The sequence below is a fragment of the Myotis nattereri genome (genome assembly GCF_964212035.1).
Source record: "Myotis nattereri genome assembly, chromosome: 13".
In the NCBI taxonomy this organism is placed as follows: Eukaryota; Metazoa; Chordata; class Mammalia; order Chiroptera; family Vespertilionidae; genus Myotis; species Myotis nattereri.
Genome location: NC_138088.1, coordinates 61,628,629 through 61,654,641, shown reverse-complemented (window position 1 = coordinate 61,654,641; position 26,013 = coordinate 61,628,629). Strand labels below are relative to the sequence as shown.

General features: G+C 47.0%; 1 protein-coding gene across 1 annotated transcript in view; it reads left to right on the top strand.

Moving 5' to 3' along the window:
• Positions 1 to 6,830: 6,830 nt before the first annotated feature.
• WDR11 (WD repeat domain 11) overlaps positions 6,831 to 26,013 on the top strand; it is a gene marked incomplete at its 5' end in the record, with an annotated part of 41,398 nt that continues 22,215 nt past the window's right edge. Inside the window, 12 exons of the mRNA XM_081104549.1 lie at positions 6,831 to 6,916; positions 8,176 to 8,287; positions 8,757 to 9,030; positions 9,969 to 10,142; positions 11,909 to 12,095; positions 14,733 to 14,898; positions 15,305 to 15,419; positions 16,503 to 16,698; positions 16,891 to 16,994; positions 19,683 to 19,859; positions 20,752 to 20,836; positions 25,438 to 25,544. Coding sequence (XP_080960675.1) covers positions 6,831 to 6,916; positions 8,176 to 8,287; positions 8,757 to 9,030; positions 9,969 to 10,142; positions 11,909 to 12,095; positions 14,733 to 14,898; positions 15,305 to 15,419; positions 16,503 to 16,698; positions 16,891 to 16,994; positions 19,683 to 19,859; positions 20,752 to 20,836; positions 25,438 to 25,544 — 1,783 coding nt within the window. The remainder of the gene's footprint in view (positions 6,917 to 8,175; positions 8,288 to 8,756; positions 9,031 to 9,968; positions 10,143 to 11,908; positions 12,096 to 14,732; positions 14,899 to 15,304; positions 15,420 to 16,502; positions 16,699 to 16,890; positions 16,995 to 19,682; positions 19,860 to 20,751; positions 20,837 to 25,437; positions 25,545 to 26,013) is intronic.

Sequence of the window (26,013 nt, the reverse complement as noted above, 5' to 3'; positions counted from 1 at the left end):
AGAAATGATTCTTTTATTTCAAATTATATAAAGAAAACTGGCAGGACGGTCACAATGTCAGAGCAGTCGGGTGATGCGTATGGAACGCGTTTATTCTGCAGCCGGAGCGGCTGGCCGGGTGGTCTCCTCGCTCCCCAGGTCTAAGCCGGTGGAGGAGCGTCTCTGGAGGAAAACACGTTCTGTAGCTAAGAGGGAAGGCACGTGGCTGGCGCTGGTTTCGGGGAGAAAGCAGTTAAGAGCCCCTGTAATGACCTGGCCCCAGGAGTTATGTTTGAATCCACTAGATCAGTGGTTCTCAACCTTCTGGTCCTTTAAATACAGTTCCTCATGTTGTGACCCAACCATACAATTATTTTTGTTGCTACTTCCTAACTGTCATGTTGCTGCTGTGATGAATCGTCATGTAAATATCTGATCTGCAGGATGGTCTTAGGCGACCCCGGTGAAAAGGTCATTCGACCGCCACAGGGGCCGCGACCCACAGGTTGAGAACCGCTGGTCGAAGGGAACAGGCTGTAGTTTAAAGGCCATGACTGGGCAGTGGCCAGCTTCCGATGGGAGCTCCTCGCCGCCTTCTTCTGCAGAAAGTGTTGAATAACAAGCTGCCATGCCCTGCTTCCGGGAGGCTGGGAGCGTCATTCCCAGATTTTTTGAAGACAAATGGAAAAGCAAATTCAGGGATAACTGGGCATTGCCATGGCAACGGAAGGAGACTTGACCCTGAAACCTGAGGGCCAGGGAAGGGGCCGCCTCCTGCTAGCAGGCTCTGGCCAGGTCATGTGGCCTCAGGCTCCGCTTCCAACCTCAACAGATGATGGAAAAGCACCCGAAACAGTCAACGTTACGGTGATCACATCACTGAAAACGCGCAGCCCCCGGTGAAGTATAAAATGCGATCCTTTAGAGCAGCGGTTCTCAGCCTGGCTGCACATCAGAGTCACCCGGGAATCTTTTTAAAATCCTGATTTCTGGGCCTCATCCTCCGGAAATTCTGTGTCTTTGTTACCAATGTTGTGCCCCGCCCGCCCCCCCCCCCCCCAACAAAGAAACAGAATTTCCGGAGGATGAGGCCCAGAAATCAGGATTTTTAAAAAGATTCCCAGGTGATTCTAACGTGCAGCTGAGGTTGAGAACCACTGTCTTAGAGGGTTTTACAAGGAGATTCATCATTATAAGTGGAAATAGATGCCTCAAACAGGCAGAAGAAATTGCCCAGTCGTATTTAAGTCCCTAATCACGAGCCCTAAAATAGTTACGCCCCAGCAGATTCGATCCCAGATTTAGTCGTTCTTTTCTAATCAAACACAATTATGTGAATTAAATGCTCTCGATAACTCCCAGCAATTAGATCTCGCGGTGCACCTGGCTGCCTCCATTGCCAGCAGCAGAGCAGCGCCGGGAAGCAGAGAAGCGAGTGGGTCTGAAACGAGAGGGAGAGGATGGAAATAGAGACGGGAAGGGAAGTGGACGAGACAGCCCTCAATTACGGAAAATCAGATGGACGGAAAGAGACGCGTGGGTCAGGATCTGGGGCACAGACAGCAGACAACCTTTTCACGTTCCGAAAGGACGGCAAGGCCACTGGACTAAAAATAAACCTGCGCTGAAGAGTCCGAGGTGGAAGGGCACGTGCTTTGTTTAAAGGCAAGCGCCATGTCCCCAGGGTTTGCTGATAGAGATTCGATTTACTTTCTAAGTTACATGGAAGCCAGACCAGCAGCACTGCAGCCCTCTGTGAGCTACACGTTGGTTTCAGGAGCAAAGGACTCTGAATGGACAGCGGGAGGAGCTGCAGGTTTGGAACAGAAGACAGTGCTGGTCCGAGTGACGGCCCAGATTAAACTGAAACTCAAGGGGAAATGACACCAGGTTCACCTCCTCCCAGCGCCGTCTGATGCTCACACTTGCCGCCCGCGACAGGGCAGAAGCCGCACAGCCCCGGGGACTCACAGGCTGAGTTCAGGGGGGACTTTGCTTCCGCCCGGTTCACTCGTCACACTTTCACACGGCACCACATGCCTCCACTTGTCCATCTGCAAAGTGGGTTTCCTGGTTGCCACCGACCGGTTCTGATCTCTCATTAAAACCAGAGAGATGGTCATGTGGGGTGGGGCTTGCATACCCTACCAGTCGGGTTGGTGGGAGCTCAGAGCTGGCTGCAGCCGACTTAGTGTGGCATTTCTGTGTGCACACGTGGAGGGCAACTTCCTACCTACGGCCAATCCATTGGTTCAACCAGGACGTGCTTTCAGCCCCTGCAAGCTGAGGGTCACAGGCTGTGTCCCAGCCATTCCTGCCCCCCCCCCATCCTTGTCTCAGCTGCCCAGTGGGTGCCATGGAGGGTCCATACCCCCACAGAAGTTAGCGTGGGGGTCCCTGCAGTGTTGCAGCTACGCCCTGGTCAGAGGGACAGTCCTGGGGCAGGAGAGACAGACAGACTTGCCCTAAGAAGAGGAGACAGGAAGAAAGCTGATCTGCCAATCAGCCCCCCAGGGCCTCTCTAGCGCCCCAGGAGGAAGAGGAAGAGCCAACCAAAGAAGGACCAGGTAGAGGAAGCAGGGTCGACAAAGGCCACCAGCGGGAGAAGAGAGGCGTTACCCTGGCTGGCTCACCCCCAGGAGGCCTGCCTGCCTCCTCGCTGCAGCCCCGGGGTCAGGGGAAGGCAGTGGCCTCCAGCTGAGCCCGCCCCAGCCTAACCGGTGCTCTGTGAACCCGTGTGGTGAGGGAGGATGGATGGGGGGGGGGGGGGGGGGCGGGGATGGCCGGGGAAGACGGATTCGACCGGGGCCACTGGGAGCCCCCTGGTGTTAAAAGCATTAAGGAGGCTTTTACTGCGTCTGACATGCTCTGTTTTAGAAAAACAGGTGCTTTTCAGGGACAGACCACGTCCCCACGTTTAAAAATCGATGGTGTGTTGTTATCACTTCCTTAAATCGCTAACGTTCGCATCGAGGTACCGACTGCCTCCTGTGGAGGATGGATGAGCCCCAGGCACGTGGAGCAATGCCAATGAACCCCGACAAGAACACAGCACCACGCAGCGGAGTCCTGCGGGGCCAGAAAGCAGAGACCCGCGGATCCCTCAGCCACAGACACCGTGACGGCCGACCACGGCTGCTTCGCTGCCCTTTCTGCCTGGCTTTCAGCCGCGAGCGCTCAGCCAGAAAACGCAAGACGTAAAATCAGGACCTTTGAACCCACGGCCATTTTACTGGAGGGGAAGTTAGGGTAGGAAAGGGAAAATGTCACTTAAACGGGAAATGTAAGCCTGACTCCTACAGGGAATTAATTAACTTCCTGACGAGAGGAAGACTCATGACTTCTCTGCTCTCTCCTGCAAGCCCTCATGCACAGGGGCAGATGTGCGGAGCTGGGCACCGAGGGAAGCCAGGTGTGACCGTCTAATGAATGTGCCTGGAAGCCAGGGCACTGGCTTCACCCTCAAAGCGCATCCCTCAGAGGGAGGGGCCGCCTTCGCAGGGATCCGCCGGCTTGGTGTCTAGACAGGCCTGGCGGTGGGGCGTGGTCTGTGGCAGTCTCTCCCCTCCACCCGGGGTGCCTCCCTCTGCCCGCCCCCCCGCCGGTGTGAGGCTGATGGCTTGCCTTGGACCGGAACGGCCAGGCCAGGGGAGGCTGGGAAGCCGGCGGCCTGAGGGTCCGTGCAGGTAGTGAGCATGGATTCGGGGAGTCACTGCTGCCGCACCTGAGGCCCCACAGAGCAGGCCAGTGAGAGAAGCAGGACGGGAGGGAAGGAGGCTGTGCCTACAGGCCGAGCACCTGGCTGGGCTTCTGATTTGGAGTCACCTGGCGACTTCAGAAAGGGCTGCTTTTCTTCAGCTCCTGTGACTGTCGCCAGGCCTGTGGCCATGACTAACACGGAACATCGTGCGGTCGGACGGTGTCTGGCAGTCAAGCGATGAAAGACATGCTTTCAGTGTGTGAAAAGCGCAGACAGTGGGCAGTGCCTTTTATCCATTAAAAAGGTTAAGTTTCTGTATTTTAAAAAAAATTTCAAAAAATAAAGGGGAGATTAAGTTAGGAAACTATTTGCAAATGCTTACATCTGATTATTGAGTGGGAAAGAGGGGAGTAAAATAGTTCTTATAGTGTGACCTCAGTTTATAAAAAATAAAACAGATTAATTTCTAAAGGAAGAGAGTCATTTAAAAGAAGCCACTCTTACCAGTGATCATAAAGGGTGTCCCAAAATTCAAATCTTGTGTGAGCATTAACAACAACAAAAAATAAAAGCCTAATTTTACTTGGCTTATTGAATCAGATTCTAATATCTGTTGCCCTTTGATTTCAATCCCTTCAATTTGATAAGCATGACCAAGTACCAATGATGGCCCAGGAGCAGGGACAATGAAGACCAATGAAGATCACAGCTTTGCGTCTGTGCCAGCAAAGCTGTGGAGGCCATTTACCCGATGTGCTATTCCATGCATAACCCTATACTGTATCCTTTATGAATCAATAAAAAATTTACAATTTTTAATTATAAACCTGTGTTTTCTATCAAAATTACTTCTTGCATGAATTTTGGGACACCCTTTATAATTAATTTTTTGTATTTATGCTTTTCTGAAACTTCCATATTTTCTGCAATAAGCATTTATTTATTTTGTAATTTAAAACATTTAATAGTATAAAAATATAATTATACTCACTCCTGTGAATTATTTTTAAGAAATAACTTCATAGAATTAAAACCAACTATAAGCACAATATTTACTGTAGCTTTATCTTTGCTATTTTTTTAAAAAATGGGCTAGCTTAAATATCGGGCAGTAGTGGAATAGCTAAATAACTTGTATATCCACTCTACCAAATACTGTGAAATCATTCAACCGGTAATTATGCTCAGATTTAAATAGTGTAAATATGATTCTGATAGACTGTTCAAATAAGAACTGAAGATGTACGTGTATTATACAACTATGTAAAACATATCTTCATTTGGCAAGAACTGGGAGAAATGTGTAAACACAAAAATAATTACATTAGCGAATGAAGAGTATGGATATATTTTTTAAGTTCTTATATTGTTCTTCATGTTGCAGAAAAGTCCAATGAGATGGTCTCGAAGCGAGCACTTTCAGCAAAGGTCAGGGCACTGGGAGACCCTGCAATGTCTTTTCTTGGCATCCGGGCTGCTTGATTCCGTCTGTCCACGCTCAGGCCTTGCTCTAGGGCATGTTTGAATCACGTCACTAGTCTTGAGTTATATCTTAAATTACAAGTCGGTTGGTCACCTGCCCTTGGGTAGAAGCACAAGTATGACACTCAGAGATTCAAAGAAACAGTGGCAAATTGGCAATTTTTTTAGTTGCAACAATTAGAGGATTCTGTGAAAGAGTGGACAATGGAATTCTTAAACCTGCGAGAACGTCTCACAATCTATTTCCACCAAAGTCCAAGCTTGTTAAGAGGAGAAATCAATAGAATCATGTTTTTTCCCCCTAAGAAATCATGATCACATATCAGATGCAATCTGGTTAGGTTAATCGGACTTAGGAAGTGCTATCCATGAGTAACAATGTTAAGACACTGTTTATTTGAACTAATAAAATCCGAAGGAGAAATCAAACTGGAGAAAGTCCTCCAGTTTGAATAAAAGAGTCAGTAACTGGGTACGCACACCCAGGCAGAGGCTAAGTGGCCCCAGGAATGAGCTATGCTGGCAGGTCAGTTGTGTGGCCATCCTCCTGGGCACAAATCGTGGTTCTGCTCCAATGGGAGAAGGGGAGAATGAATGTTGGGAGCCATTTAGCAATCGGTGGTCACAGGAGGCACCGAAGAATTTTAAGAAGGGATGATACGTTTAGGTCTGTGGTGTGGGCATCTCGGTGGCCCCGACACATCAGAGGGCAGGGTGTGGTGCAGGGAAGGTGGACAGCAGGCAGGGAGCAGCCAGGGGTGCCGTGGCCGGAGAACCACTAAGCGCCAGACCGTTCACTGTCTTTACCTGAGTGGACATTGCAGGTGGTGCCCGAGGAAGCTGCTTTGTAAGAGCGGCAGGTGGACACAGGACCCGGGGGACAAAATACCAATATGTTGCCCCTTTTGTTGCCCGAGGACCTCCATGTGTTCGGCGAGAACCGGACATCTGTTGGAAAGTGCTGCAGGGAAGGGATAAAGGGAGCGATCTGGGCGAGGAAGGCGAAGAGGAGAACCTGCAACGTGAAAGCTCTCCCAACAGGCACCGGCACCTGCCTCGGGAAGAACGCTCTCTCTCGTGTTTCCAAACCGGATGTGGAATGTTCTCCACACTTAGAAATTTTTATAATCACGCCCTTCATCTAATTCGCTTTCTCCATTGCATCCAGTTCATCCCACCCCCGCGTGTCCTCTGCGACCTACAGAGCAGCGCTGCCTGGACTGGTGCTGCCCGGAGTTACCTGGCCAAAAGCAGAAAGGCTACCTGGGCCTTTTGAGCTCTTCTTTTCACGATTTCCGGCAAGATACGGAGGCCTCGGCAATCTCACAGTGGCGAGAACAGGCGTGACTGGAGGGGAGCACACTTCTTCCCAGGCCCAGCCCAGGCCCAAACACAGCTGCAGACCCTCAGGGCTGCGGAACCCTCAAGGGGCGGAACCTGAAGGAGGCGGAACCTGAAGGAGGCGGAACCTGAAGGAGGCGGAATCCGAAGGAGGAGGAACCGGGAGTGGCGGACAAGGTCAGGGATAACCAGGGGTGGTGGAATCTTGGAACCGGCGGAACCAAGTGGCGACGCCCACGGAGCCGCCCGGACTGTGTTGGGAGCGGAAGTGCAGAGGCCCCCGCTTCCGGATTGCTGGTCGGCCCCGAGCGCTCGGGCTGCCGCGGCGATGTTGCCGCTCACGGTGAATTTCAAGGTGTCGGCCCGCACCCTCACCGGGGCCCTCAGCGCCCACAACAAGGCGGCGGTGGACTGGTGAGGGCGCCGGGCCCCGAGGCCTGGAGCTTGAGGGACGGGGAGCGGCCGCGGTGTCACCCGGGTCCGTTCGGCCTCGCCCGGACGGGGTGCCGCCCTCCCATCGTGGAGAGTTTCTCTTCGCGCTGGTGGTTGTTGCTCTAAAACAGCGGTTCTCAACCTGGGCTGCACATTGGGATCACCTGGGAATCTTTGTAAAATCCTGATTCCTGGGCCTCCTCCTCCGGAAATTGTTTCTTTGTTACCAATGATGAGGCCCAGGAGCCAGGGTTTTACAGATTCCCCGGTGATGCTGGGGTGCAGCCGAGGTTGAGGGCCGCGGCTCTGGGTGGTACCTGCCTCGCGGGCACGTGTATTTGCCCCGTCCTTTCTCGCATCTTTGTTTCTCTGCCCCACACCCGCCGGGAACACCCGTGTCCCTCCCCCCGCGGCCCCTCCGCTGACCGGCCCGGCCGCTCCCGAGGCCGCCCTCCCTGCACTCTCTCCCTGCCCCGACCTCCACTCATCCGCAAAGCGCGCCCGTGCCCGACGCCACCCGGCCCTGCCTTCCCGCCGCCTTTTCACGGAGAAATGTCGCTGCGGCTCTGACAGCGATCGGGTGGCCAGCGGACAGCGGGCTGCCCTGGCGGAGGGGGCTGGGGCCTGGCCAGGGCTGCCGCCTCCCGGCCGGTGCCGCCTGGTTCCCCGGTTGGAGGACCGGGACTGACCGTCCGGTGCCGCCTGGTTCCCCGGTTGGAGGACCGGGACTGACCGTCCGGTGCCGCCTGGTTCCCCGGAACCGGGACTGACCGTCCGGTGCCGCCTGGTTCCCCGGTTGGAGGACCGGGACTGACCGTCCGGTGCCGCCTGGTTCCCCGGTTGGAGGACCGGGACTGACCGCCCGGTGCCGCCTGGTTCCCCGGAACCGGGACTGATCACAGACGTTGCAGCCTGGTCCCCGGCGCTGGGAGCCCGAGGAGTGGCGGAGGCGGAGCAGGGCGGCCTCCGGGACAAGGACAGGAGTTGCTTTATTCCCTCTCCCGGCTCTGTGTGCACTGCGTCTCTCAGAGCCTTTTTTCCCAAATGAAACACGAATTTCAACAAGCATTTTTGGAGCTCAGCCAAACCTTTTATTTAAATGAGATCATGTAAAAGGCTGACCTTTGAGCTTAAATAATAGGGTTACTGGTGGTAATTAATGCCTATTAGTTCTATCTGTCGTTTATCTAGGATGCCTCTTGCTCTGTTTGACTTGAGTTTCCACATGGCTGTTTTGCCAGGGGCTGGCAAGGTTTGATTGCCTATGGATGCCATTCCCTTGTGGTGGTGGTCGATGCCAGCACTGCCCAGACGCTGCAAGTTCTAGAAAAGCATAAAGCTGATGTTGTCAAGGTGAGTCCAATGCCTCTGGCCCTGAACCTGTTGTCTGTTCTCGTGTTAAATGTCACTACACGCTCATGAAGTCCTCCGCGTACACGTGGAGCAGCTTTTAACTATAACCGTCTGTCTGGGGTTAACCTACTCCTTCCACACATACGACTTAACGTCCTTCCGGATGAGCTAGGAAATGCTGGTTCTGAGGTGACTGCAGAGCTGACCGGAAACACCAGCGCTATCTTTGCTGGGCCTCGCATTCGTTATTAGTTCTGAGCACTTAGCAGGTACCAGGGAGAGAGATGAAAGCCGCCAAACAGCTCGTTGTCTAGCGAGGAAGATGATGAGCGAGGCGCCCGTAATGCACCGTGGGGAGACCAAGGGGCTGATGTGGCCCAGCGGTCGGGGTCTGGGAGGATCACGGAAGTCTCCGTTTCAGGGCCCGCTAAGCTGCAGGTAGGCACATAAAACATTGGGGGAGGAGCAGGGCAGGAAAGAGGACGGACATACACAAAGGGAAGTAGGTGCCTACGGCTCAAGGACGGGACACACGTTTAATTTCATCCAGCGCAAGTGTTCCCCTGACCCGCTTTCTTCTCGATGCCAGGTTAAGTGGGCCCGAGAAAATTACCACCATAACATCGGCTCGCCGTACTCCTTGCGCCTCGCTTCTGCCGACGTCCATGGGAAAATCATCGTGTGGGATGTGGCGGCCGGGGTGGCTCAGTGTGAGATCCAAGAGCACGCCAAGCCCATCCAGGGTGAGGGAAGGCGGGCTCTGCTGTTGGCATTCATACCCTTCCTTTAATCCCATCCCTTCCCGCTTAGCTCTTGATTGTGTTCAGCCTGGTCTCTGGGTCTGAATCTAGTTGGGTTTTTTTTTTTTATCCTTATTAATTCACTTCTGGGCATATTTCCTCAAATCTCAGCTGATTTGAGTTTTGGTAAAATGCATTAATTTCAACATCCGCCTCCGTCATGCTTGATGAGAAAAGTTAAGCTGCTACAAACAGTCTTGTAGATTAAGCTACAGGATGAGTAAACGTGGCCAAACTGCTGTTTTCTAGTGGCCCTCGGTGCTTGCTTTTCATTAATAGACACCAGAATTTTATCTTCATTTTTATATAGATAATTTGTGTACTTGTTGTCTTAAAACCAATAAGAGTATGCTATGAACTCAAGGCTTTGACTGATGGGCTGTTTTGACTGAGTGAATTTTTAAAAATGACAGTTTAAAACATATTTGTTGGGTACTTACTATGTTCTAAGTACTGAGCTAGATATTATCTTGTTTATTGTTGTGAAAAAACATGAAACTGCAAAGCCCCATTAAATAATTCCTCAAAAACATTAGGAAAGCCTGGCACCAGAGATCATCATGCCCAGGACAGTCTTTGACATAAAGTTTTAAGTATTGATTACTGCAAATAGCCTTGTCTTTTCTTTGAAGTAAGATTTCAGATTACTTGCCAGTTTTGACCTTGAGATGCTGATGTCCACGCATCTAATTTTTATATCAAATTAACTTTCCGCTGCAGTCTTGACACACAGACACACATATGCTACACTGCGTGGGGGGATCGTTAAGATTTTAAGGATTATGTAAAAAACCGCACACTAGTAACTATCAAGGACAGCCAGCATGCAAGTGTTTTGAGGTGGGTGGTCACTGAGCTCTGCCCTTGTCTGGTCTTTGCAGACGTTCAGTGGTTATGGAGCCAAGATGCCTCCCGAGACTTGCTGCTCGCAATCCACCCGCCAAACTACATCGTGCTCTGGAATGCGGACACCGGCACCAAACTCTGGAAGAAGAGCTACGCAGACAACATCCTTTCCTTTTCTTTCGACCCGTTTGATTCCTCCCATTTAACTTGTGAGTAATGGTTTCTGTGGAAAATGAGTTGAGGTGTTTATCATATAGTTAACACTGCACATGTCACATGCGTTATGTATCAAAACTGTCCAAACGGCTGAGCAGAGGGGGAGGCACACCTCTGAGCTCCTCCTACAGGCGTGAATCATAACCTGCAGCTGCTGACGCAGGCGCTGTCATAACCCATAGCGTTGGCAGGTGTTTTGATACTTAGATGTTTGATTCAGCAGCTGGACTCCACTGTGTTGAATTTGTGAATAGAATTAGATTAGCCAGAGAGAGAGTCGTTGTGCTGTTACCAACTCGAATTTAATTAAACTTCTTTTTCCTGGAACATTTAAAGAACCTGAGTTAAGTGTTTCATTTAATCTGACCAAATTCAGCCCTTCCTTTTTAAAAAAGCATTGTTCTAACCAGTGCCATAACCAGACGCATGCAGGGAACAGAGGAAGCCCAAGGGAGTTTTTTTCCTGCAGAAGTTGCTTTTACCGACGTGCAAAGTAAAACAGGATAAATTAGGTTTTGTTTTTAGGTATTTTTATGACTGCATTACTTAGAAAACATTTTTATCCAATTATCCAACAGATGTTTCTTGGGCTATTACTATATGGGAGGCCTGTTCTGGGGCCTAGAATATCTCTGTGAAACAAGGCAAAGACCCCTGCCCTCATCGAGTTCTAGTGAGAGGGAGGCAGGCCTAACCTCAGAGCGTCATGAATTGGTAACGTCTAGTGTAATAGCGGCCACAGGTGGTAGAACAAAGTGAAACAGGATAAAGGGAACAAGGGAGAAGCGGGTGGAGAGTGGCCAGTTGTGTTGGGTGGAGACCACTGTTGGCATTCTACTTTACTCTAGATCCACAGAGAAAAAGAACTCCCTAGACATCCTAAGATTCCATCTGAGGATGAAGAAGAAAAAGACATATATTTAGACTGAGTAGTTCATGATAATCATAAATTTATATCATCAAGTCAAATATTTGAACCTAGCTAAGTGTGATAGGTAGAGCCTCATGTATATGTATATATCGGGTGTCCCTAAAAATGTATACACACTTTGAATAATTATAAAGGCAGTGTTTATTAAAATACATTACATTTTTGAAAAGTAATAGAATCTACATTGTGTGTATACATTTTTTAGGGACACCCTGTATATATGGGATTTTTGTGATTTTATATTCAAAAAAGTATTTAGATGTTGCAATTATATGATATAATGAGGGAGGGTTTTTAATGAAAGTCCATGCACTGAATTTGAAAGAACAAACATTTGTTTTTTCTGCCAGGAACCTTCTAGTATCTATTTTTTTTAAAATATATTTTTATTGATTTCAGAGAGGAAGGGAGAGGGAGAGAGAGAGAGATAGAAACATCAATGATGAGAGAGAATCATTGACTGGCTGCCTCCTGCACTCCCCACTAGGGATCGAGCCCGCAACCCAGGCCTGTGCCCTTGACTGGAATCGAACTCAGGACCCTTCAGTCCACAGGCCAACACTCTGTCCACTGAGCCAAAATGGCTAGGGCTCTGGTATCTTTTTAATATAAAACATTAATTTAGAATGCTGAGCTTGGAGGCCTCGGATGAATCATAACGGGCCACCTGTTTCACTTCAACTTGGAGAACATTCCGTTACGTTATGACTGCAAACACTGCCAGTTCTGTACTGTTAAAATTATCGTTACCTTGCTCTCAAAATCATATTGGAGAAAACTGTGCTAAACTGGATTAAACTTCAGTCGGGTTTGCTTCTCTCCATATAGTACTCACCAGCGAGGGTATTGTGTTCATCTCAGACTTCTCCCCCTCCAAGCCTCCCTCCGGCCCTGGGAAAAAAGTCTACATATCCAGCCCGCACTCTAGCCCAGCTCATAGCAAACTGGCTGCCGCCACGGGGGCCAAGAAGGCTCTTAATAAAGTCAAAATCTTAATCACTCAGGAGAAACCTAGGTAAGTTACAGCGTGAAGCTAACAACAACATTCATCTGTTTATCGTCTGTTCTTGAAAAAATCAGTTTTGAACTTGTACTGTGATTGATTTTCCTCATCTCACCCGTCCTCCTTTCCACTTTTGAATTTATAAGAGGAAAAATACTCTTTCTGTCTCCGCCCCTAAGAGGAGCCTCAGCGTGTACCGTGGCTCCTTTGTGTCCACGCATTGTGCCGACCCCCCACCCCCGCTGATTTTCTCCTGGTTAACATTTTTGACTTCTGATACTTACTTCTGAAATAGTGAATGAACGTTCTAACATTGTGGCCATTGATTATATTTGAAATCTGAGGACAAGATCTGGCTTTTTATTTTAAATAAATTTTCCTGACTTAAATGCTATGCAATTCCTTGAGCTGTAAAATAAGGGTATTTTTCTTATGCATGTAAAGATGTTTCTCATACTGGTTAGGGCCAGGATTCTAGAGGAAGTTGTAGCTATCCGACTCGGAAGATTCTTCGATCTTGCTCAGATTTCACTCTCCCAATCTCTAACATAGTGTTTTAAGGGATTTCACAGGGTTGCTGTGAGGATTAATAGATGCAGTAATCTAAGTACTTAGCATAGTGGCTAATGCTTAATAAGCATTCACTTGGCAAATCCTAGCTATTATTGTTCATATCAGAAACTGCAACTGAATAAAATTTTAGTTTACGTAACTAATTTTATGCATTAGAAATAGATTTCTGTTTTCTTCATAGAGCCATGATTATACTTCCATTTTTTATTACCTTGGCAGTTTTTTTTGGCATTTATTTTAAAAGAGCCTTTACTTTTAATATGCTAAGATTATTCTATCTAGACTTTGTGGTAATTACCTGAAAAATATATGGTAAAATACAAATTGCTCTACAAATACATTTTTAATTTATATGTAAATATCATTTTTATATATTAATCTACAGGCTGGTTAAGTCCACTAATTTATCCCCCACCCTGTGCCAAAATAATTTAAGATAGCTCCTTAAATAGCTCATGAGAACTTTATTTTCCATTGATTCTGTCTCATAAAGAAATAATTATTGTGTAGTCTGAGTAGTTTTATAAGTTATGATTTATATATATTACATTTTTTCTCATATGAATCATGTTCACAGTGAGTTTAGGGGAAATGAATTATGAATACCTTCAAATAGAAGTGCTCTGGGTTTTCACGCACATTATTATATTTTGGCCGTGCTACAGTCCTGGGCAGTAGCACTGGTCCCGTGTTAGAAATGAGGAAATTGTGTCTCACATTGTTTTGTTCCTCACCTCACCCAAACAGGAAATGGCAGTGCCAGGCGTTTAATGCAGCCCACATTCCCCTCTCTAGTCCTCTAAGCTAACTTTATTTTAAATTTCAAAACCTTTTAATAGTATTTTTATGTAGAAAATAGAATATAACTATGCCTATTCCTATTGAAATATATTTAGTGTAAAAAGGTTATGACTAAGTATAAGCGATAATCACAGATTACTAAAAGGCTTTGTTGAGACTCTTTAACAATCTTTTAAAGTCCTCATGGATTTTGTATATTTTATTTACACAGAAGAAAATGCTATGATAAGTGAGTAAATTGCCCTACTTTGTTTCAGAAAAGATTTCAGGCAGCTTAAAAGGAAAAGAATCGCAGCCGGTGTAGCTCAGTGGTTGAGTGTTGACCAATGAGCCAGGAGGTCAAGGGGCCTGTGCCCAGGTTGTGGGCTCGATCCCCAGAGAGGGTGTGCAGGAGGCAGCCTGTCAGTGATTCTGTCTCATTACTGATGTTTCTCTCTCTCTCCCTTCCTCTCTGAAATCAATAAATGTATTTTCTTTAAAAAAGGAAATGAAGACAGTAAAATATATGGTAAAAAAAAAATGGTAAAATACAAATTGCTCTGCAAATACATTTTTAATTTATATGTAAATATCATTTTTATATATTAATCCACAGGCTGGTTAAGTCTTGCCCAAGGCCACACACAGTCCGCTGACCAGTGCCCTCGTTACGCTAAACGTTTTGTCTTATCCTGAGTCTTGATTTCAGCATCTGTTTAGTACTTCTAATTGCAAATAAAAATAAAACTGCTGTCCTATGAATGCCTAGTATATCATAGACTTAACCTGTCATCTTATATCATAGACTTACTACTCTATATTTTTCAATATTTAGAAACACATCTCACTCAGCCTCTACAATATTATTGTCATAATTTGGGTTTTGGCACGTGGTGGAGGTTTAAGTTTTAGATACTCGGCTCTGTTGGTCGTTTCATAGACAGTTGTACATTCTCATTGACATTTTTTAAAAAAAATATAATTTCATTGATTTCAGAGAGGAAGGGAGAGGGAGAGAGAGAAACATCAAAGATGAGAGAGAACCATTGATTGGCTGCCTCCTGCACGCCGCCTACTGGGGGTCGAGCCCACAACCTGAGCATGTGCCCTTGACCGGGATCGAACCTGGGACCCTTCAGTCCACAGGCCAGTGCGCTATCCACTGAGCCACACCGCCTAGGGCTCACTGACAGTTTCATGTGGAAAGTGCACGATGCAGCTCTTGAGTAGCTTTACTGATGTGGATGAATCTTTGACTCCTTTCTGGGGCCTAAAGCACAGCTTTGGTTGTTTTAGTGCCGAGTTCATAACCCTCAACGACTGCCTGCAGCTGGCCTACCTGCCTTCCAAAAGGAACCACATGCTGCTGCTCTATCCCCGGGAGATCTTAGTCCTGGACCTCGAGGTGAACCAGACCGTAGGCGTGATTGCGATCGAGCGCACGGGCGTCCCGTTCCTGCAGGTATCGGCGTTTATCTTTGCCTCCCCAGAAGTCGGGGGAGGGGAAGAGCCTAACCATACAAAGGGCCTTAGTTCGACGCTCTCTTTTTGTTTATTAAAAATTAACAATGTTGTACATTTCTTATTTTCTTACACTTTTGATTGACTTGATGTATCCTAGAAATTCTTCTGACTGATCTGGAGATATTTACCGAACTATTTAAGTTACATGGATAAAGACAAATTTTTATGATTATAAATGGATTTTTTAAATGTTCATTTACTTATAAAACTTGGGGACTATGTAGTATATTTTTGTTTGTTTTTTTCTTTTAGCCTATATCCTCTACATATGAACTTTTGAATTCCACAGTATATACTCTTTAATTTATTTTGTTTTTAAAAATAAACGAATCATCTGTTTAAAGGTAATACCCTGCTTTCAGCGAGATGGTTTATTTTGCCTACATGAGAATGGTTGCATAACTTTACGTGTTCGAAGATCTTATAATAGTATTTTCACCACTTCAAACGAGGAGCCAGGTGAGTTTCTATCTACAGTAATGTTAATTACTTTTTTTCAGAATTATTTTGTAAAGCAAGTACCAGCCAGTCTTAGCGTTAACGAGGGTCCTGGCCTTGAGAAAGTAGAATGTGTTGCGCTGTGAGGCCTGGAATATCTCCCGGTGTTACGACAGTGCCCGACGCACCACACGGAGCCGCCGGTTGTCACTCCTGATGGCTTCCAGGGGCCGAGCAGATCTAGTAGTAGATCATGTGATCTTCTATGAGTGTTTCTTTAGCACGAGCCCAGCCTGGTGGGCACATTCATTACTCCCTTGGCCTTTCCTCTGCTTCAGGAGTTTCCCTGGAGAGTGACAGGCAAGTCAGGCCCTAGGTCGTTCCGTGTCAGCCTCAGCCTTACCCTGGAGGAGAACAGCTCTGTTCTGTGAAGTCCTGTCCTACATCAAGCTGAGAGTAACGTTAACATCTTTTGTAAAGTACAGTTATTTGCAGGCTTCTTGCAGACATGTAAATTAGGATGGTCTGTAGTGCACTGTTCATGATGTAATTATATGTCACCGTTCAGAGCCTTTTCTTTATTTTAGAAATATTAAAAAATAAGCTATCTTAAAAAAAAAAATATATATATATATATATATATATATATATATACACATATATATAGATTGATTTCAGAGAGGAAGGGAGAGGGAGATAGAAACATCAGTGATGAGAGAGAATCACTGATTGGCTGCCTCCTGCACGCCCCCTGCTGGGGATTGAGCTGGAAACCCGGGCCTGTGCCCTTGACCAGAATCGAACCCGGGTCCCTTCAGTCCACAGGCCGACGCTCTGTCCACTGAGCCAAACCAGCTAGGGCAAAAAAACAAGCTATCTTGATTATAATTGTCATTTTGGAAATGAAACTTGGTGTAGACACTCAGTATGGTAAATATCTGTATGTTCTGATGAAACCGTTGAAAGAGAAGCCATCTTGACAGATTTTCATGAGTGAAGGACTGATAACCTTCTTAGTGGAGGTTTTATTTAACTTAAAGGACTTACGGGTGGTGCTGATGTGGTTGCTTCCCGATGGTGACAAGAAGGCACCATTGTGTTCAGATGCAGACCCCGTCCAGGAGCTCACCTACGACCTGCGCAGCCAGTGCGACGCCATCCGCGTGACGAAAACCGTGCGCCCCTTCAGCGTGGTGTGCTGCCCCGCCCGCGAGAACGCCGCCGCCCTGGTGGTGAGCGACGGCAGGGTCATGGTCTGGGAGCTGCGGTCCGCCGTGGGCCACCTCAGTGCGCGGAGCAGGTCAGTCCGGCTCTTCCTTTGTTGTCTGTCTGTCTGTTTTAAGTGAGAGTGGAGACTGTATGTAAACCTGCTGGAGGTGTTCACTTGTGGGTGAGGGACGTTGAATGCCGTGACCTGCACTTGTGGTTGGTGAGTTGCGTCATGTGATGCAGATTCTACGTCTGTGCAGCACTAATGACCGTGTCCTTGCAGTGGCTCCGGCGTGTCGCCTCTGTACTCCCCAGTGTCGTTCTGTGGGATCCCGGTGGGGGTGCTGCAGAACAGACTCCCCGACCTCTCTCTGGATAACATGATCGGTGAGCTGTTCTCTGGCTTTCCTGTTGTGGATTCTTCCTAAGGGCAAAACGCATAGTCTCACTGATTTGCGATTATAAAGTCAGAGTTCATACCTGAGAACACTACCACGTAGAGAGCCAGAGCTGTGTGCTTCCCAGATACACAGCGATATTTCCTGGAGGAATAGTAAAGAACTGAGAAGGGTTGGAAACAATTATTTTAACTTGAGACATACATTGTCTTGTTTACATACTGGTGAGTCTTACTTTCAAATATTGATTTGCAGTTAAAATATTGCTTCCAACTTATTTCATTATTATAGGGCCAGTATAAATTAAACGAAGAATAAAGATTTGTGATTTCAAATATTATACAACTAGAAATTATAAATACTGTATGCCAAGCAATTTTGATGTCTTATTCTTTTAAAATTGTAGCTATTGTTTACAAAGGTTTTTCTGTATCATTATTTGTTCTTCCATAATGTAACTGAAAATCGCTATTATTTAGTAGGATGTTTTGTTGAAATGCTTGATAGATGATATATAAGAAAAGTGCATTACCTTATTAATCTTTTTTATGTATTTTTTTAATTGATTTCAGAGAGGAAGGGAGAGGGATGGAGGGATAGCAACATCAGTGATAAGTGAATCATTGATCTGTTGCCTCTTGCACGCCCCCTATGGGGGATCAAGCTCACAACCTGGGCATGTGCCCTGACAGGAAATCGAACCTTGACCTCCTGATTCATAGGTTGATGCTCAACCACTGAGCCACAGCAGCTAGGCACTTATTAATTTTTTTAATCAGAGAGGACATTTATTGGTTGCTCAGTATTGGGTTAAGTGCTGTGCTAAATGCTCTGTAGGTAGATGATACTATGTCCATTTCATGTTTGTGGGAACTGAGACCCCGAGAGATTTTAAGAACTTTCTTAGAACCACACAGCCAGTAAGTGGCAGAGCCTAAAGGGTGAACCTGTTGCCCTGGTCTGGAGCCTGCTCCTTGGCCATGGCCTCCAGTCCTGGCTGCTCCACTGTGACCACAGCAGGACCGGACCCTCCAGCCTCGGCTTTCTCATGGCTCCTGAAGACGCTTTTATATCTCAGATTCTCCCTCTTACCTTCCAGGCATAAATCCATATAAAGAGTTTTGGACACAGACTCGTTTTGCAAAATGCATTTTATCAGTAACACAATTTTCTGAGTTAATTGACCTTGTCTGCACATGATAAAAATATTAAATTAAAAGGAATTACAAACACACACATGCACAGAACTAATTGGTAATATGAAAGACACTGGGATTTTATGCTGTTTAGGGATCTAAGCGATATAAATTACACTTTCAGGAGACAAAAGGATATAGATTGTGCACTAGTTCTTGACTGTAGTTGATTTAAAAGTATTAAAGCTTTGTTACTTGAAAACATTTTAATTAAAACTTTTAATTAAATTTTTAATTTGGAATTCACTATGTACTTAATGATAATTAATAGCAGTTCAGTTAAATACAGAGGCCTGGTTTCTATTCGTTGGGTAAAGGCTGCTGCTTATTAAGGCCTTCCCTGCCCTGCAGCGAATTGCTGCTGTGGAAGGTGCTTGCACACATGTAGGTGCTTGCGCAGATATAGGTGCTTGCACAGACGTGTGGAAGGTGCTTGCACAGATGTAGGTGCTTGCACAGATATAGGTGCTTGCACAGACGTGTGGCAGTTCTCAGGAGTCGCTGCACTGTGCTGGGGGTGGTGAGCGTGTAGCTGCCTGTGAATTTCCCATTTCTTTGGATCCATCTTTTGTAACCAAAAACTGATACTAATTGTAGGACTGATCCTAAGGGATCACTTTATGTGCATTAAATTGATGGCCACTTTTTTCTGTATATCTTATGGATTTTAAAACAACTTCTTATTAAAAGAACTTCGTAGCTTTGAAAGATTATATTCAGAGTCCTAGCACACACTCCTGGTATTTACATTTTTCCCTTAAACAGTATATGTGTGTATTCATATGTGTACTCCCATATTCTTCACTGTAGTATTTTTGACATTTTAATCCAGTCATCATAGTGGTTTATAGGAAGAAAGTTTGTTACCCTTGTTAGTAAACAGTATTGCTTTTGTTGTAGTCTTCAGATTCATATTTCTTACACTCGTTTTTAGTGGAGTCATCTTTTTAGTTGGAGACGTGGTTTCCTAAGTATGAATGTTATATCTGAAAGTTATGACATTTAATACCTAGCTGTTGACAGTTACAGGTTATATGTAATATGCATTATTTTATATATTTACAGATAATTTACAGATAATGGGTTTAATTGTAAAGCTTAAATTTTGTAAGATTTCTTATAGAAGTCCAAGTGAGTTGTGTGGGATTACTGATTCTGGGTGCCTTTTACCAAGTCATCGACAGAGTCACTCCACGGCGTCCCCTTGATTTGTGTTTGGTGCGCTAACTCCAGGAGCTTTGGCTGAAACAGTGTTTCTTAGGAGACAGGTTGGCCATTCTGGAAGCACGCCCTGGAGTATCTGCCTCGAGGTGCCAGGCAGGGCATGGCAGGGCCCACAGCCAAGGGCAGGGCCGCCGTCCTGCTTCAGCCCACGGTCACAGCTCAGCCTCCTGACCGAGTGTGCGCTTCTAGGCTGCAGAGTGCTCCCACTGCAGATCGCATGCACGACCGTTAACGTGCTGCTGTTGATTACCAATCAGGGCAAAGCGCGATTGCTGGGGAAGAACATCCCAAAGGCTCCGTTCTGCAGGAAGTGCACCTCAAATTCCTGCTCACGGGACTGATTTCAGGACTGCCCGCACCACCATTTACTGTCCGTATGTGTCCCCCGTTGACCACAAAAAACATCAAGATGTATCAGCCATTGCTTGCTGTTGGTGAGTATTGGACCTGTTTTTGTTTGTTGGCTTGTTTATTAAGACATTTTTATGGATTTTTAGAGAGAGGGAGGGAGGGAGGGAGAGAGAGAGAGAGAGAGAGAGAGAGAGAGAGAGGAAGAGAGAGAGAGAGAGAAACACTGAGAGAGAGAGAGAGAGAGAGAGAGACAGAGAGAGACATTGATTTTAAGAGGCAAACATTGATCGCTGCCTCTTGCGTGGGGATGGAGCCTGCAGCCCGGACATGTGTCCTGACCAGGAATTGAACCGGCAGCCTTCTGATGCACGGGATAATGCCCACCCCACTGAGCACACAGCCAGGGCACAGACCTGTTTTTAATTTGTCAGCATGTTTTATATTTTGTAAGACTTTTAACTTCGCTAGTTACTGGAAAATCCTTGTTTATCTTTGAGAATAAAGAGGAAGAGGCTAAGTGAAATTGTTTTTTTAAAGGTGTGATTTGTTGGCTTCTGGCTTTCTTCCCAGGTCTATAAACATGTGACTTGTGATTTTTTTTTTTTCTAAAATGAAAACCTGACCACATTTATTTTGTTGCTAGTATGTCTGATTTATGTTAGTTCAGCTTAATGGCTGACATGTGAGTACTCACGGCTCATTTGAATATTGCTATTTGGCATTGTTTTTTCTTCCCATTTTTTCATTACTATCTTCTGAAAGTGATTTGAATTTTAAGGTTCAGTAAGATTTCAGAGCACACAAGATCAGGCACATTTTTGATAGGAAGGAAGACAGAATTTTAATTTTTTTAATCACATAGCTTTGGTCCCTTTTATAAAAGAGAAATGTTGTAAACGATTGAAATCTTGAGAAAAGACTCATGTTGGAAAGATCTGGAATTCCCGCTAGGTGAATGCTCTCCTGTTTGGACAGGCACAGGGAACGGCTCTGTCCTGGTGTACCACCTGACCAGCGGGCTGCTGCACAAGGAGTTGAGTGTCCACTCGTGTGAAGTCAGGTGAGTGTCCTGTGTCGCCGACATCACACCAGGCGCCCTGCACGGGGTGCTCTGAAGTGTGGCTGTGCCACTGGGAGCCTTGCACAGTCAGTATTCACGTCCAGCCGGTGGCTGCTCGGCCAGGATGAGCACTGATTGCTGCCCGCGTGAGGGCATCCTGCAGGGAGCACTGCCCTCACTTCCATTGCTGTGACCTAATGGTTTCTCCTGACCTTCAGGTATTTTCTTACTGGAAATCACCGTGTCTCCTTATTGAGGTTTGTCTAGCTGGTTTTTCATTTCTATAAAGATCCCTTAGTAGGACTATTTATGAAAATTTGAATAAAGTCATTTTAATAGTTAATCTCATTTATGTTTTTGTTTAAGCACCATGAGAAAAGGACCAAACTCTCCAGCATTTTTCAATTCCGGATGTGCTCTGTTTTGTGAGTGAGCAGACATAGTGAGGGAGGGCCAAGTGGCAGAGGGGTGCGTGCCTCTGGCTTTCTCTCTTCTCATGGCCTTGCTTCGCTGGTTGTATGGCTGTTTCCCTTGGATGCCCGAGCAGGATGGACTGTATAATATAAAGTTATTAAGTTGCCAGTATTTTTGATGATCTTTTAACAAAAGTATACAGGAAGGCCGTTTTCTGTCCTCTGCATTATAGGTACAGGTCCCATGCGTGTGTGACAATTCTTAGTGAACCTTAAAGAGCACGTTATTCTGTTAAACGCATCTCTGAATGGGCAGAGGTTAGCCCTTCCGTGTCAGAGCTGCTGACGGGGATGGACGTGCTGAGGGGTTACAGGGCTTCCTTCTCCCAGGGGCAGTGCTCTGTGGTGCAGCCGGAGTGACTGTCCAGCCTGTGCTGCCCCTTCAGTGTCTCCCTGACACGTGCTGCCTCTTCCTTCTCTTCTTCAGGAGTCCCTGCTGCTGACAGCTCCTCCTCCTTCCCTGCCCACAGCTCCCCTCTGACAGGCCTCCACCCTTTCCCTGCGGCAGCACCAGCTCTCACTCACCCAGCGCTTGCTCTCAGGCTTGGCACTCAGGCTCTGCAGGCATTCCTTCCACTGAACCTGCACTCAGTTCTCGGCGGGAGCCTGTCCTTCCCAGTTCACTGTGAGGCCTTGGATGGTGTGTGCACCTGGGCGAGCAGGAACCGCTTTGACAAGAAGATAAAAAGTTGACTGGGCCAGGATTCATGTTAGGACTCTGGTCCAGGCTCCTGGAAAATCATTTTACTTTTTTCTGAACACTGAAGTTTTTAATAAAGGCAGTAGCTAGTTCCCAGTGAGCTGCTCATTTCTTAAAGTAAGATTTGTTCTCCTGGCTCAGTTGGGTCCTAGATGTCAGTTAGTCCATGACTTACAGTTGCTGTGGTAATACTTACTACTGAGTGACACTGAAAGTGCTTAGAAACCGTTACCTGGGACTCCAGATAACTCTAGGGGTACACTCCTCACACAGGCTGGTGTGAAGGATACACAGATCTGCACCCTTTTTCATATGAATTCTCCCTCTTAATTGCCATTTTGAAGATAATTCACCTTTTATATTCAGAGATGGTACCCAAAAAGATGCTGACATCCTGCTGTCTCTGTGCTTCAATTAATGCAATTATGGTATCGTCATTAAAAGCCATTATGAAAATCTCACAGCGTGTGATAAAAACTGCCAGACTTATTAGCAATCAACCAGAACACTCTGGATGTTCACATGCAAATTAAAGGCCAACTTTTAGAAAGTTGTTTTTCTACCACATGCTAAATGTGTTGTTTAAAACCACTTAGTCTTAAGTACTTGATCTCATGCACGCTCATGGCCAGGGATCACCCAGCTGCAAGTTGCCTCTGTGTGGTCTTTGAAAGCCATGGTGTTTTAACTGTTACTTTACAAGTAGGCATTGAGCAGCTTCTGTGCCTGCAAACAGACAGCTGCAGCTCATGATCTGTTGAAAGATTCCTGGAAGTAGGTAAAGTGGATACATGTCGGTTTTCTTAGATTATTAGCTTGTGTCTTTGTCCAGTAGACTAGATTAACAATAATAATAATACTAGAGGCCTGGTGCACGAATTCGTGCATGGGTGGAGTTCCTCCGCCTGGCCAGCGATCGGGCCGATCGAGGCTGATCAGGGCCAGCGGGGGAGGCTGGCTGTGGGAGCGCACTGACCACCAGGGGGCAGCTCCTGCATTGAGTGTCTGCCCCCTAGTGGTCAGTGCGCATCATGGCAACCGGTCATAAAGGTCGCTTAGGCTTTTATATATATAGACTAGAGGCCTGTTGCACGAAAAGATTCGTGCAATAGGCCTTCCCTTCCCCTGGCTGCCGGCACCGGTTTTCCTCCCGTACCCGGGACCCAGGCCTTCGCTCCGGCCGGAGCGGCCTTCAAGCCTTCACTGCTCTGGCCAGAGCCGCCTTCAGTCTTCACTCTGCCACTTATGCAAATTAACCGCCATCTTTGTTGGTGGTTAATTTGCATATCTCACTGATTAGCCGATGGGAGATGTAGCGAAGGTATGGTCAATCACCCTGTTTGTCTGTTATTAGATAGGATAGCCCAATACTATTTTCAGTATCAGAAATTATTAGGACAGTAGTTTATATGGGTATCCGAACATTGACCGGCTCAGAGTTGTCTTGAGGAAATGGAGTGATTTGTGGAAAGTAAAATGACCTCTGTTTTGTTTTTCAATAAATTTGCAGACGTTCGTTTTATGTAATCCCAGGATGTCTGGGCCTGTCAGGAAGTGTGTGCTCCCCCCAGCACCATGGTTAGAAGTAGGCGGTGGCATCCGTCCCCGGAGGGTTCCGCAGGCCCAGCTGGAAACCTTAGGGGTCAGAACCCCAGACACCCATCAACAAGTTACATGGCTCAGTTGTTCGGGATCCTAGAGAACAAGCCTGGATGGAGTCGGAGAGTGAGCAGCTGTCTCCCCTTGTGTGTGGAGCTCTGTGCCCAGTGTCACCTGAGCAATGGTTTCTAATCCTTAGAGCAAGCACTGGGGTGCTTAGCTGTGTCTGACAAGAGTTTTCATTCTTTTGAGAAATAATCCCCTTGTCTGATCTACTCTGAGGTCCAGCCTGATTTTCTTTCTCTGCAGTTGATCAGTAGGTGTGGGATGGATATACCGGCTACTGCTGGAATCGGCTCAAAGGCTGCACGCCTGGTGCTAGAATCAAATAAAATCAGATAACAGCCATCCCCGTTCTGTTATGTCTGAACCCTGGGACATCCTGTAAACCATGCGGCAAGCACTCCTTGAACATGTGTGGTACTGACATAAGATAGAACGCGAGGCTTTTCTCAACCTTATTCATTTAATCTGAGGAATTTACCAACCGGGTGCAAGCGTGTCACGTGCCTGGTGAAACGCGCCGGCACCTCCCTTCAGAGAGATAGGGTACGTCTAGGTCTAGTGCCATTTCTCAGGAGCTGCCCCGTCCCCTTGTCCCCTCATCCCCTTGTTTCCCCGTCCCCCACCCCCCCATTCCCTTGTTCCCTCATCCCCTTGTCCCCTCGTCCCCTTGTTTCCCCGTCCCCCATCCCCCATTCCCTTGTCCCCTCATCCCCTTGTCCCCTCGTCCCCTTGGTGGTGCAGGCTTACAGGCACAGCCCTGTGCGCCCTTGGGGCCTCAGCCTTATGTCCTGGAAGCCTCGCCTGCCCCGAGTGACGGACAGCCCGTTGGCCTCTGCAGCGCTCTCCTGCGTCCGAGGGAACGTGCGAGGCCTGTGAGCGTCCTGCTGCATCAGAAGCTCAGCGGGGCCGCGGCTGTATCTTCCTCGTTCAAGCCGCATTCCCAGGGCCGAGCACAGGCTCTAGCGTGTCCCGGGTCTCAGCAGGTGTATTTTTTAAACATGGAGCGGAGAGCGGGCAGGCTGGAATGGTCAGTGTCCAGCCACAGTGACCTTCCTGTGCGGAGCCCAAGCAGTTCAGACGCCCGCAGCGAGGCGTGGAGAGCGTGCGCTGAGGTTTCTGTGTCTGATGGAAGCCCTCAGGCACAGAGAGCAGGAGGAGGCCAAACTGGTTCTCCTCTTGTCCGTCTGAGGAGAACATGGGTTTGTCACACGTTTGGGGAAAGAGAAGCAGGAGACAGGCCCTTCCCAGCGGCAGTTAGCCCGGCTCCCGCCGTTGTGCCACCGCAGGTGTGGCCAGGGCGACAGGTGGGGAGGCCTCTTCCAAGTCCCCGGGCTCAGTGGGTGGTGTTTGCTTCGTGGATTTATGCCTCCTAACCAAGAATGTTGATACATTTGATACAGTTCCTAAGTGGACTCAACTTTCAGCAGTTTGCGCAGAATATGTCTAAACCACTTGTTTCTAAGCAGAGAAATTCCCAGAAACCACTGCAGCATGACTCCTTTACCGGATTTTAAGTTATTTTATGGCTGCTACCGATGCCGATAACCAAACTGTCTTGTCAGTATTTGGAGATAAAGTTTTAACTAGAAATAATTTCATATGTGTTGGAAATATATGGTACTTTAGGCTCTAATAAAAGGTTCTGTTAATATTGCTAATTAATTAATTTGTATAATTTAGGTCTTGGGAAAAACTTACTTGTCAAATAACTTTTTCAAACAGAAAAGGCATTAGGTTAATCTGTGTTTAATTTCTCATTCTAGGGGTATTGAGTGGACGAGTTTGACCGGCTTCCTTTCTTTTGCTACGTCAACACCGAACAACATGGGCCTGGTGCGGAACGAGCTCCAGCTGGTTGACCTCCCCACAGGTGTGTGCACGGGGCCTGGGGCAGGTGCGGTGGGCATGCTGGTCGGAGCCGTGGCCGTTCTTGACGCTCTGAAGCACTGGCTTCCCCGCGGAGCTCTTGTGTGCTGGGCTGTCCGCTCACGTCTTGCTGCTGTTCTCGCACAGTTGTCCTAGGGAAGACTCAGCTGTTTGTATGCAAATGGTGTTGCCACAGGTGTGTGATGAAGGGGGTGCCATTGGCCTGAACAGGCAGTTTCATAAATACACGGCATCAGTTCTTCTTTTATACGCTGTTTTAGATAGCCAGAAGTACAGTTTTAAAATAAATCCAGGTAGCTCAACCCTATTAGATTCTATTTCAGAATTTTGGACTTTCAAGGAAACCCTTAAAAAACTTACAGGTAAGGATTGTTTCTAAATGATCAAATTTAAGACATTTGACAGTCTCTGGCTGACTAAATAGGGAGATTTAATTTGGGAGTTTAAAGACT